Source organism: Moschus berezovskii, chromosome 8 (assembly GCF_049115385.1).
Source record: "Moschus berezovskii isolate FMDL1 chromosome 8, NW_MosBer_1.0, whole genome shotgun sequence".
Lineage (NCBI taxonomy): Eukaryota > Metazoa > Chordata > Mammalia > Artiodactyla > Moschidae > Moschus > Moschus berezovskii.
In genome coordinates this window covers 106,407,668-106,420,818 of record NC_142467.1, presented here as the reverse complement: position 1 = coordinate 106,420,818, position 13,151 = coordinate 106,407,668, and the positions used below count along the sequence as shown (strand labels likewise).

Here is a 13,151-nt window from a genome sequence, read left to right as displayed (position 1 = left end):
GGGACCACCCCCCGCCCACATGATCCTTTCTGGCCAATGAGCTGTGAGCAGAACTTTGACAAGGAGCTTCCAGACCAGAGCATTTAATTGACTGCATGGGTCCACCCCCCACTGCCTTGGAGAGATGCTGGCCACCCCTTCGGGTGTGTTTCCTTACAACTATGGCCAGCAGCCTGTTGCCATCCTGCCGTGGGCATGTGGTGTGGATGAGAGATGGCTCAGATGGTGAAGAATCCGCCTGCAATGCAGGAGACCTGGGTTCCATCCCTGGGTCGGGAAAATCCCCTGGAGGAGGAAATCGTTACCCTTTCCAGGATTCTTGCCTGGAGAATGCCATGGACAGGGGAGTCTGGCGAGCTACAGCCCATGAGGTCGCAAAGAGTTGGATATGACTGAGCGACTCATACTTTTCACAGCCAGCAGCCCGTTGCCACCCTGTCATGGGCACGTGGTATGGATAAGAAATAAGCCTTAGCCGTCCCACACAGGAGAGATGTGGGGAATGTTCCTAACTGCAGCGACACTTGGGCCACTCTGATGGCACTGGGACCTGAGGAAGAGAGAACAGAAAAGGAAGCCACATGCATGGGAGAGACGGTGTGAGCCCGGGGCGGTTCATTTAACAAAAATACATCAGTCATTCAGTTGTATATGACTCTTTGTGACCCCATGGACTGTAGCTTGCCAGGCTCCTCTGTCTGTGGAATTCTCCAGGCAAAAAAACTGGAGTGAATAGCCATTTCCTTCTCCAGGAAATCTTCCCGACCCAGAGATTGAAATGACTCTGGGTCTCCCGCATTGCAGGCAAATTCTTTACCATCTGAGCCACCATTGCCTATGTTCTTAACAAAAATAATTGACTTTCATTATTCACAGAGTCTGTATTTGCCAGTCCTCCTACTGGCTCAAATCTGTGACTCCCAAATTAACACTCGCAGTGCTTTAGTGGTCATTGAAGGACATACACAGTGAAGAGGAAAAAAAATTTTTTTTTGGCCATGCTGCATGTCTTGCTGGATCTTAGTTCCCCATTCAGAGACTGAATGTGGCTACTACAGTGAAAATGCTGTGCCAGGGAATTCCCAGGGCAGGGAAAAATTTGAGTCCCCAGAAGTACGTGTTAGCAGCTGTGGTGGGACGAGGCAATGCTCTGCCTTCCTGTTCCAGCTCACAGGCATCATTCTTGAGGTCTAGCTAGTGGCACATTTTCCATTTTTGTGCTTTTTCCATTGGTGATTTTTGCTGTTTGAAAAGGTCTCCAAGTGTGGTACTGAAGAGCTATCTAGTGTCCGCAAGTGCAAGAAGGCTGGGATGTGCCTCTGGGAGGATATACTGTTAGATGAGCTTTGTTTGGGCTTCCCTGGTGGCTCAGTCGGTAAAGAATCTGCCTGCAGTGCAGGAGACCCGGGTTCAATCCCTGGGTCTTGAAGATCCCCTGGAGAAGGAAATGGCAACCCACTCCAGTCTTCTTACCTGGGAAATCCCATGGACAGAGGAGTCTGGTGGGATACAGTCCAGGGGATTGCAAAAGTCAGACATGATTTTGCTCAGACATTAGTTATAGGACTGGTGGCTGTGAGTTCACTGTTAACAAATCAGCTTCGTGTTAAACAAGGTGTCTTGAAATGCACAGAAAACCAGGTTATGTATTGATTACTCCAGAAAAATGTGACCAAATGAGGCTTAGAGGAAACTACCTGTGTCCCCCGGAGGCACTGGTGTTTCCTAATTCAGGGTTCCCTCCACTTTATAGACGATAACTATCATGATTCATGAGAATTCATGGTTTGTGTCCACCACACGGTGGAAGAAAAGAGATACAGACAGCAGTACAATTTGATGGTTAAGAAAGCAGGCTCTGGGTGCGAACCCCAGCTCTGAATTTAGCCACCTCCTGCCTCAGTTTCACTATCTGTGAAATGGCCACAAAACCAGGACTTCCCACTGGGTTCGGAAGGACTAAATGAGGTGCTACGCACCAGGTACTAGGGAGAAGGCGCTGTACTCACAGTACAAACTGTAGCTGTTACTATTATTGCTGTTAGGTGCAATGATGGAGGGGTGGGACCGATGTGGCCCAGAATCACGGAGCCTCAGTTTCCCCCTCTGTCGAACAGGAGTGGCAGCAGCGCCCCCTCCCCTCCAGGTTTTCACGCACTTGCTCAGTGTGCGTCCACCCCAGCTCCTGGGAGCCATAGCGACACACAGTCAGGATGGCGATTACAGACAACCTCTGGACAGCGTGGTGTTTATTACCAGGAGGACACCCGCATGGCCTCCAGGCACCAGAGTGTTTTGACACAAATGACTTGAAGGCACTGCTTTCAGTCCAGCCCCCACCCTGAGACAGGAGAACCCATCACCAAGCGGACCAGTCATGCTCCCTCCTCCAGGCTGCAGCTCCTCCAGGTGGCCGAGGGTCCGGCATGGCTCGCGCTGCCAAGGGTCCCAAGGTGGAATGGGCTGGGCAGCGGCCAGTCAGCGGGGTGGCGGGGGCCGGGGGGTGGCTCCTCCCTGGGACCGCTGAAGGGCTAAGAGACGCTTGGAGGCAGTCGGGCAGCTGCCGTCTTCTCCACCACGAAGCCGTAGTTGTACTGGGGGTGAGCAGTGGGTGAGGGGAGAGTGCAGAGTGAGAGAGCAGCCACGGGGGGGCGCCCGAGGAATGGTGGGGTGCGGGGCATGAGGGATCTGGAGCCCTCAAGGAGGGTTACAGCTGGGACAGGAGGAGGGCCCAGGGGAGAGGAGGGTGGCCCGCATCCCCCCAACTCCGCCCCCTCCCTATTCCCACACCCACCTCCGCCTCAATGTCCGCCAGCGATTTGATGGTCAGATCAGCAAAGGCAGAGAAGGCCTGGCAGGCAGGGGCAGGTCAGTCTGGGACAGGGATCCCAACTTGGAACCCCCGTTCCCTCATCTTCATGAAGGGCCCTCTTAATATTTGCCTGAACATCATCTCCCCTTCCTGCCACTGCCTCTCTCCCCCCAGCATCCAGCTGCCCCTCCTGAGCCCCCCATTCCAGAAGGAGACCCTCCCGCCCCCACCCCTTGGCCTCCAGCCTCTTCCCACCCAGGAACTCCCCTCTGTGCCGGATACACACGCTGAGACGCCCTGCATCGTGGTGCCTAGAAACTCAAGGGGTGGGGGCAGACCCAGACTCCCCAGGACCTGGACTCACCAGGGGACCACAGCTCTTGCCCTCGAATCGGGGGTGCAGCGTGAAGGGAACCCCATCCATGGCTGAGGAAAGCGGGTGAGAGGGGTGGAGCTGAGGCTGAGGAGACTTGAAGCCTGCCTGTCGCCCACACCAACCCAAAAGCCAAGCCCAGAGGTCTCGGCTCTTCCCAGTCTTGACAGAACAGGGCAAGCCCAGGGCTGGTCCAACCCTGCCCTGGCCTCTACCTGGGGGTCCAACCTCAGACCAGTCTTACCCCCCCAACCCCCACCCCAGGGCATCAATCTCCCCACTCTGCTCTCACCTGAGATGCCATAGAGGTTGGAGGCCTCATAGATGGAGTCGCTCCTCCGCAGGGTAGAAGCCCGAGAGCCCAGTCTGGACAGTGTCCGCTCCGGAAAGCCACCTTTGCTGATGGAGTCAGGACAGCCCAGGTCAGAGACCTGATGCCGACCCCGCCCCCACCCCGCCCCATAGCCGGAGGACTCACCTCGGCTGGCCCGGCGAGTCCAGGGAGAGGTCCCTCACGTCTCGGCTAAGAGCTCGGGGCTTGGGCACTGGCCGAGGGGCCTTGGCCTTCCTGCACCAAATGGCAAAGCCCCCCATGTCCCTAGGGGAGGAAGAAGAGAGAGAAGGGTCTCTAGACTGATGTGCAGCCAGGGATGAGGACAGCTGCCAGTGGGAAGACAGGCTCCAGTGACCTCACGTCTCAGCCCACGCCATCAGCAACATCCTAACTAATACTGCTGGGTTCAGTCACCACATCGGGCACTTTAGACACACTAGCTCCCCACCACCGCCCAATGAGATCCCAGTACAACTGTCCTCATCTTAACAAGTGGAAACTGAGGACAGAGAGGTGGCAGAAGGGATGGGTGGACTCGTGGGAGTCCCTGAGAGTCGGAGGGGCAGGTAGGGGGTTGGGAGGGCAAAGAAGGAAGGTGGGGGAGCAGGCCTACCCTATTCGCAGGTATCCAGGGACTGTCTTGGTTTTCCCACTAAGTCTGATGTCAAAGACAGCTGTGTCCGCGGCCCCCAAGGGCACCAGCTTCACACACATGCGTTTCTTCTTGGACACGGAGGCCTCTGGGAGAGGTGTGGTGGGGAGCAAGGGGGTGAGAAGAGGCAAGAAGCAGGGAAGGGGCCCAAAGATGGCTCCAGGAGATGGCTCTCCAGGGTGCTGTTTAAGGGAGCTATCTGTATGGCGTGGGGCAGTGGTTATATCATGAATGGTAAAGTCATAGGAGGAGAATCCATGACGCTTTTAGGAGCCATTGGGACAGACTCATCTTTGGTGACATGGAGGAGCACCCATGGGGTGGTCATGGGGACCACAGTGAGGGTGGGGAGCTGTGGGATCAGATAGAACTGGGTGCCCGTGCTGGCCTCCAAACTCACTGGCCTCAGCCCTCTAACTAGGAGATCAGGAAACTACAGCTGATGAGCCAGATCTGACCCAAAGTCTGCTCTTGTCTGGCTCATGAGCTAAGCACGGCTTTTACACACATGCATATACATGTAAGGGCTTTCCCAGGTGGCGTCAGTGGTAAAGAACCCGCAGGAGACATAAGAGACACGGGTTTGATCCCTGTGTCGGGAAGATCCCCTGGAGGAGGAAATGGCAACCCACTCCAGTATTCTTGTCTGGAGAATTCCATGGACAGAGGAGCCCGATGGGCTACAGTCCACGGGGTCACCAAGAGTTGGACACAATTTAGCGACTAAACAACATTTATCTATTGGTACAGGACTTGGCAAACTTTTTCTGTAAATGGCCAGGGAGTAAATATATTAGACTTTGCAAGCCAGATGGTGTCGACTGCACATATATGCATACTAAGTCACTCCAGTCGTGTCCAACTGTTTGCAACCCGCCAGGCTTCTCTGTCCGTGGGATTCTCCAGGCAAGAATAGTGGAGTGGATTGCCATTTCCTCCTCCAGGAGATCTTCCCCACCCAGGGATGGATCCCGCGTGTCCTGCATTGGCAGGCAGGTTCTTTACTGCTGAGCCACCAGAGAAACCCACCAATAGATATATGCTGACAGTCAAATACAAATGACAAGACATGGAGAGGGCATGGGAGGCAGGGAGAGCCTGATGATTAGAAAGCCGAGCAGTCAGAGCCGAGAGCTGGGAGAGCAGCCCCCGTACGAAAGCCTGGAAATGGAAAAAAAAAAAAACTGCGCCTGAATCAGCTTGGCTACAGTGTAAGAAGGTGGAATAACAACAGGAATGAAACAGGTCGCACAAACTGAACACTTACTCTAAAGAGAGACACATTCTTACGCAGGGCAGTGTTCATCATCCCGCCCTAGATCAGTCCTCAGCCAACGCCGTCATTACCCAGAGCACCAAGGGGGCGGCCAAGGCTCAAAAATCGCGCGCCTACGGTCTTTCCATTCCCTCCCTGGTCTTCCCTGCAGAGACGAGCGAACGTGCCCCTCCCCCGCTCCACACACCCACCCCTGCCTTCGACGTGGGACTCACTCGAGTCCAGGGGGTCGCAGACTGGTGAGAATCCCGGCGGGAGGGGGCTCTTGTCCACTAGGATCTGGATATCGACCACCACGTTCTCCTGTGGATTCTGGGGGCGCGGGCGGGGCGCGGGGGGAAACAGCGAGAATCACTAGGCAGCAGGGACTGGATCCCTGGCATAATGCTCCGCGAATGGCCAGGGGAAGTGGGAAGACCACGGGATTCCGAAGATGGGAGCTCCTTACCTCTAGGCTGCCCAAAGGATTGAGGCATAGGAAGTAGCCAGATTTCTGGGCGAAAGTCTTGCCGAAGCTGGCGGGCGCCCCCTCCACAGTGCAGGAGATCTACAGCGCGAACGCGGGGCAGAGCCAGGATATTACCTGGCCGCAGCCGCGGCTGCCTCCCATTCAACCCCCCGCCCCTAGTGCCGCCGCCTTCCCGTCCCCGGCCCCCTGACATCGCTCACCGCACTGAATCCCCGCGGCGGGGGCGCCGAGGCCGACGACCAGGCTAAGCCAGCCAACGGCATCCCGTTGGCCCCGGGCCCCGGATCCATCCTCCAAGACAGGCACCGAAGGCGGCAGACAGCCTCGGACCCTCCAGCCGCCGCTGGACTACGGAGTTCGACAGGAATCCGAACTACAACTCCCAGAAGGCCTTGCGATGTTGGGGGGGGCAGGAAACGCAGTTTGCGCGTGCCGGGAAAGCCGCCGGCCCAGCTTGTGGGGACAAGGAGCCACGCCCCTCAGGTGCGCCCGTGGGAGACCATTGCTGAAAACTGTCTCGCTTTCACCTCAAGCCCGGCGACTTCTGCCGGAAATGTCTCGCTAGCTGGGAACCAGAACTACATTCCCCAGAATTCCGTGCGGTATCACCCTTTCCTCCCGAATTACTGTCGTCGATGTTTCCCGGAAAATTACGAGAGAAATATGAAAAATCCACAATTTTTGTTCCCAGAGGTCATCCCAAAAGACACTTTCATGGGTTATACAGCGATTAGTAAATAACGGAAAGTACGGACCAGCGTGAGCCATGAAATCTTGGTGTAACTTGAGGATTTATTCACACATATAATTCATTAAGATGGTATAAAAGTATTTAGAATGGCTAAGTGCTTTTACACGCTAAGATGGAAAATATGGTCAACCGGGGAACAGTATTATCTGCTCTAGGTCAGTGATCACACCATCGTGATTATCTTGGTCGTGAAGATCTTTTTTGTACAGTTCTTCTGTGTATTCTTGCCACCTCTTCTTAATATCTTCTGCTTCTGTTAGGTCCGTACCATTTCTGTCCTTTATCAAACCCGTCTTTGCATGAAATGTTCCCTTGGTATCTCTAATTTTCTTGAAGATATCTCTTGTCTTTCCTATGCTGCTGTTTTCCTCTATTTCTTTGCATTGATCACTGAGGAAGGCTTTCTTATCTCTCCTTGCTATTCTTTGGAACTCTGCATTCAGATGCTTGTATCTTTCCTTTTCTCCTTTGCTTTTCGCTTCTCTTCTTTTCACAGCTATTTGTAAGGCCTCCTCAGACAGCCATTTTGCTTTTTTGCATTTCTTTTCCATGGGGATGGTCTTGGTCCCTGTCTCCAGTACAATGTCATGAACCTCCGTCCAGAGTTCATCAGGCACTCTATCAGAGAACTTCCAGATGTTCAAGCTGGTTTTAGAAAAGGCAGAGGAAACAGAGATCAAATTGTCAACATCCGCTGGATCATCGAAAAAACAAGGGAGTTCCAGAAAAACATCTATTTCTGCTTTATTGACTATGCCAAAGCCTTTGACTGTGTGGATCACAACAAAATGTGGAAAATTCTGAAAGAGATGGGAATACCAGGCCACCTGACCTGCCTCTTGAGAAACCTGTATGCAGGTCAGGAAGCAACAGTTAGAATTGGGCATGGAACAACAGACTGGTTCCAAATAGGAAAAGGAGTACGTCAAGGCTGTATATTGTCACCCTGCTTATTTAACTTATATGCAGAGTACATCATGAGAAATGCTGGGCTGGATGAAGCACAAGCTGAGATTGCAGGGAGAAATATCAATAACCTCAGATATGGAGCTGACACCATCCTTACGGCAGAAAGCAAAGAACCAAAGAGCCTCTTAATGAAAGTGAAAGAGGAGAGTGAAAAAGTTGGCTCAAAACTCAACATTCAGAAAACGAAGATCATGGCATCCGGTCCCAACACTTCATAGCAAATAGATGGGGAAACAATGAAAACAGGGACAGATTTTATTTTGGGGGGCTCCAAAATCACTGCAGATGGTGACTGCAGCCATGAAATTAAATGACGCTTGCTCCTTGGAAGAAAAGCCATGACCAACCTCAGTTCAGTTCAGTTCAGTCGCTCAGTCGTGTCAGACTCTGTGACCCCATGAATCACAGCACGCCAGGCCTCCCTGTCCATCACCAACTCCCAGAGTTCACCCAAACTCATGTGCATTGAGTCGGTGATGCCATCCAGCTATCTCATTCTCTGTCGTCCCCTTCTCTTCCCGCCCCCAATCCCTCCCAGCAGACTCTTTTCCAGTGAGTCGACTCTTCGCATCAGGTGGCCAAAGTATTGGAGTTTCAGCTTTAGCATCAGTCCTTCCAATGAACACCCAGGATTGATCTCCTTTAGAATGGACTGGTTGGATCTCCTTGCAGTCCAAGGGACTCTCAAGAGTTTTCTCCAACACCACAGTTTAAAAGCACCAATTCTTCGGCGATCAGCTTTCTTCACAGTCCAACTCTTACATCCATACATGACCACGGGAAAAACCATAGCTTTGACTACATGAACCTTTGTTGGCAAAGTAATGTCTTTGCTCTTTAATATACTATCTAGGTTGGTCATAACTTTCCTTCCAAGGAATAAGCGTCTTTTAATTTCATGGTTGCAATCAGCATCCGCAGTGATTTTGGAGCTCCAAAAAATAAAGTCTGACACTGTTTCCACTGTTTTTCCATCTATTTCCCATGAAGTGATGGAACCAGATGCCATGATCTTAGTTTTCTGAATGTTGAGCTTCAAGCCAACTTTTTCACTCTCTTCTTTTACTTTCATCAAGAGACTGTTTAGTTCCTCTTCACTTTCTGCCATAAGGGTGGTGTCATCTGAGGTTATTGATATTTCTCCCAGCAATCTTGATTCCAGCTATGCTTCTTCCAGCCCAGTGTTCCTCATGATGTACTCTGCATATAAGTTAAATAAGCAGGGTGACAATATACAGCCTTGACGTACTCCTTTTCCTATTTGGAACCAGTCTGTTGTTCCATGTCCAGTTATTATAAAAGCAGAGACATTACTTTACCAACAAAGGTCCATCTAGTCAAAGCTATGGTTTTTCCAGTAGTCATGTATGGATGTGAGCGTTGGACTGTAAAGAAAGCTGAGCACAGAAGAATTGATGCTTTTGAACTGTGGTGTTGGAGAAGACTCTTGAGAGTCCCTTGGACTGCAAGGAGATCCAACCAGTCCATCTTAAAGGAAATCAGCCCTGCATGTTCATTGGAGGGACCTGAAGGGGACAACAGAGGATGAGATGGTTGGATGGCATCACCGACTCTATGGACATGAGTTTGAGTAAACTCCGGGAGTTGGTGATGTATGGGAAAGTCTGGTGTGCTGCAGTTTATGGGGTTGCAAAGAGTCAGACATAACTGAGCGACTGAACTGAGATCTGCTTAACACAGGCATGCCTGCTTAGAAAAGAGCAATTTTCTTCTGGTGCCTGCCAGGCAGTGATGCAAGATATAGATGGGCTCCAGTTAGATATTTATAAATGGCCTCCTGTTTGCATTTCATGGGGCACAAAGAAGTGGGCTTTAGGCTGAACACTTAGAACTGTTAGCATTTTCTGATATAAGAGGTAGGTGGGCTCCAGTTAAGGCATTATAATCAGCCTCCTGTTGGCCCTCCACGCTGGAAGTAACAACAGAAGCAGGGTAAATAGCCAGTGTTTGTCTCTTGTAAACGCCTTAAGGTAATAGTTCAGTTCAGTTCAGTTCAGTTCAGTCGCTCAGTCGTGTCCGACTCTTTGCGACCCCATGAACCACAGCACGCCAGGCCTCCCTGTCCATCACCAACTCCTGGAGTGAACTCAAACTCATGTCCATCGAGTCGGTGATGCCATTCAGCCATCTCATTCTCTGTCGTCCCCTTCTCCTCCCACCCCCAATCCCTCCCAGCATCAGACTCTTTTCCAAGGTAATAGTAGTCATAGCAATAGTCAAGGTAATAATCATGGCAAGAACAAAGAGAGGCACAACCCTGTTTGAGTAAGGATTAAGGCCCTGGAGAAGGAAATGGCAACCCACTCCAGTATTTTTGCCTGGGAAATCCCATGGACGGAGGAGCCTGATGGGCTATAGTCCATGGGGTCGCAGAGTCAAACACAACTAAAGGACTAAACAAAACAACAACAACATACATTGGCTTCACACTAACTTTCCCCACTTTATTCTGGCTTTGCCCCCTGCCACCTGGCCAATAATTTCAGCTGGAAATGAGCATACCCAACTTTCCAAATCAAACGGATGGCTTTCAAGTCTCATCTTGTTCAACTTCTCAGTAGCCAAGCACCTTCCCCTCACACTCTCTTCTGGCTCCCATGGCACCCACTCCTCCCTTTGTCTGACCGCTGACTTGGAAGGTTCTTAGGTCTCAGTCTTGGCTGCTTTTCCTTTTCCCTAAGCAAACTTATCCAACCCATTTGCTTATGTTTATTTCCTTTTAGAAAAGGTTTTCATTTTTTATCTAAGAAGTAAATGCACAGAGTCAATAGTCTTCTAGGAGTTATTTGGCTTTTTAATAACCTTCTCCAAAAAGCAAACACATCAGATTTCCATTTCTTTCTCTGGAGTTTTCACGCCCATAACCTTCCGTCCTGCTTTAATCAATCCTTGTTTTCCTGAACAGGTGACATCTCATGACTCCTCTTCATCACTTTCCTGTGTTAAGTAAAATCCTTCCTGTATCACTTACTCTTTCTTGGTTTACAATTGTATTTTGCTAAAGGACATTCTGTAATAGCTTTTAAAGAAAGAGAATATCTACTTGAATTCTTACAGTTGTGAAAATATATGTATTGTATTTTCATCTTTTTGGTTAAAAGTTTAGCTAGGAATATAATTCTATGTTAAAAATTATGATCGATCAGAATTTTGAAGCAATGCTCTATTTTATTCTAATTTTCAATGTTGCTATTGAAAAGTCCAATTAGTTATCCTGGTTCTTTTACTTTGTTTTTTTCTTATTATATTTTTTGTCTGCCTTTGGGGCTTCTACCCCTGCGTTCTAAAATTCACAATGGAAAATTCCATACTATAGGTTTTTTCCTGTTCATTGTGCTGGGCATTAACTCAACAGTCAATTTTAAATGGGAGAAATGTGTCTTGTAATTTGGTGAATTTTTATTGAATCAAATTAGTTAAATGGTGGGCTTCTTGTAACAATTTTCTAATTATCTTCTCTTTTCTTGGGCTGATTATTGACCTTTCTCATTGTGTTTTTTTTTTATGATCTATGGGATTTCCCCTAAATATGTATCTTCCAATATTTCTATTGATTTAAAAAATTTGATTGTCAGGTTACAATCCTTAAGAATTTACACTTAATCTTCTGTCCCTTTTTTCATAGCATCCTGTACTTGTTTTATGGATATCATAACACATTCTAAGAATATTTTGAGAGTTTTCCTCTGCCTTATCCCTTTTTTGGATTCTTCTAGTCTATTCTTTCATTTTGGAAATGTTCCTAAGATGTCTGCTCTTCTTATTTGTTTATTTGTATTCAAGAGAAAGTTAATAAAAGCTGTTTGCAAGCAGGGAGCTTGGTGGGGTTTGTCAAATGGTATAACTTATTGCAGTTTGCACCAGGCAGACTCGTGTTTATTCTATTCCTGAAACTTGTCCAAAGCTTTTCCATGTCAGGGATTTGAACATCAGGATCTATCTGGAATGCATCTTCAACTAAACACACATACACACACATTACCACACTCCTGCCTGAAGTTTTCTTACCTTTTAGGTCTTTGCTTATACATCACCTCTTTAGAGGGGCTTTCTCTGACCATTTCTGTCTAAATAAAATAGCTCTCTATTATTTTCTCCATGTTTCTTTACTCTGTAATATGTACCACAATTTATGTCATTGATTATGTAATTGAATGCTTTCTTGTCTGTTTCATATTGTCTAATAACAAACTTTATGTGGGAAAGTACCATTTCTATCTCTATTTGTGTTTAATGTTCAACTCTCAGGATTTAGCCCTGAAATACAGCATGTTCAATACATATTATTCACTTAATCAATGAATGGATGGATGGATAAATAGAAATTCTAGGGTTTTGGTCAATCTCTGGTATAACTAGCTCTGTAACTTTAGGCAAGTCATTTAACCTCTAAAAACTTTGATTTATTTAGCTTCTTAAGACTTAGAGTAATAGTGTTGGCATAATAAAATAATTGATGTCAAAGTGCTTAGTTAAAAAAAAAAAAAAAAAGGATTAAGGGGTCTCTGCTCCTCCCTCTTTGGAGACAAGGGAGACACTACACGTGCGCAGAAAGGCTCTTTATGGGTTTAAAGTCAAGGGATAATGCCAGGCCATAATGAGTCTTGCTTCTCCCAGAAGCCTTCACTTTGAGATCCATCTTGGCTGAGGGGTGTGAGTAGGACCAGTGGAGAGTCCCAGGGCAGGTCAGGTGTGTTAAAAGAAACCAGATAATTGGCCTGAAGGAAGACAAAGACCCGGAAGAACTAGCCCACGTGAATGACGTAACTGGCTCTTTCCTGTGCTCCTCCTCACTAGGGGCACGCCCACACCCTTCCTCTCCAGGTGTGCACCCCTGCCTTGCTTCTGTCTTAACAAACCGTTTCTCTCTGTGCTCTCCCACGTGTTACTGTGCTATGTCTCTAATAATAAACTCTGTACCTACATTTATGGTTTCTGCCTCCGTGACAAATGTGTTTTTCACGGGGGGCAAAGATTCAGGGAAAAACAGCTTCTAGCCTCTAGCCCTTGCTGGTCTGGTGGCGAGAATTCCTGGTTCTCACCCAGGCTACCTAGGTTCAATTCTTGGGCAGAAAATTAAAATCTCCCTTCACACCACTGCTCACTGTTGCCTCGCCGAGATCAGTAGCGCCTTAAGAGATAACATTTCTTTCTCAATCCTGTGAGGGGTCATTATGACGCACTACTCACCTTACAATGCAGATGTGAACCATGTGAACTCTCAAAACCGTGACTCAGAACTGTACAACTGTTCTTTGACCTCTAATGGCTGGAACAGTCCTCAGAACTTTCTGAAACCTCTCAGCTTACAATCTCAAGACTATAGGGTCCCCTTGAGGTGCCCCATTATCTCCACTGCTTAGGAGAAATTTGATTCCCAACTCAGAAGTTCCCCAGGTGGACTCTGAAGCTGGCCGCCATACACAGAAGGCAAGGAGAAACCAAAGAAAGAGGCAGACCTCTCCAGACTGGTTGTTGATTTTAGGGTCCACAA

At 48.8% G+C, this 13,151-nt stretch overlaps 1 protein-coding gene across 2 annotated transcripts; it reads right to left on the bottom strand.

Annotated features, from left to right (window-relative positions):
• Positions 1–2,232: 2,232 nt before the first annotated feature.
• MVB12A (multivesicular body subunit 12A) lies at positions 2,233–6,308 on the bottom strand. 2 transcript variants are annotated; one of them, XM_088839164.1, is made up of 9 exons: positions 6,117–6,308; positions 5,896–5,994; positions 5,639–5,759; positions 4,133–4,259; positions 3,664–3,783; positions 3,478–3,584; positions 3,177–3,238; positions 2,795–2,851; positions 2,233–2,594 (listed from the first exon to the last, which is right to left on the bottom strand). In XM_088839164.1, the coding sequence occupies exons 1-9, from the start codon at positions 6,204–6,206 to the stop codon at positions 2,532–2,534; spliced, it is 846 nt and encodes a 281-aa protein (XP_088695290.1). In that variant the 5' UTR covers positions 6,207–6,308; the 3' UTR covers positions 2,233–2,531. The 2 variants fall into 2 exon arrangements, with proteins under 2 accessions (XP_088695290.1, XP_055287104.2); XM_055431129.2 differs by having other exon boundaries at positions 5,663–5,759; positions 6,117–6,306.
• Between the last annotated feature and the right edge of the window lie 6,843 nt (positions 6,309–13,151).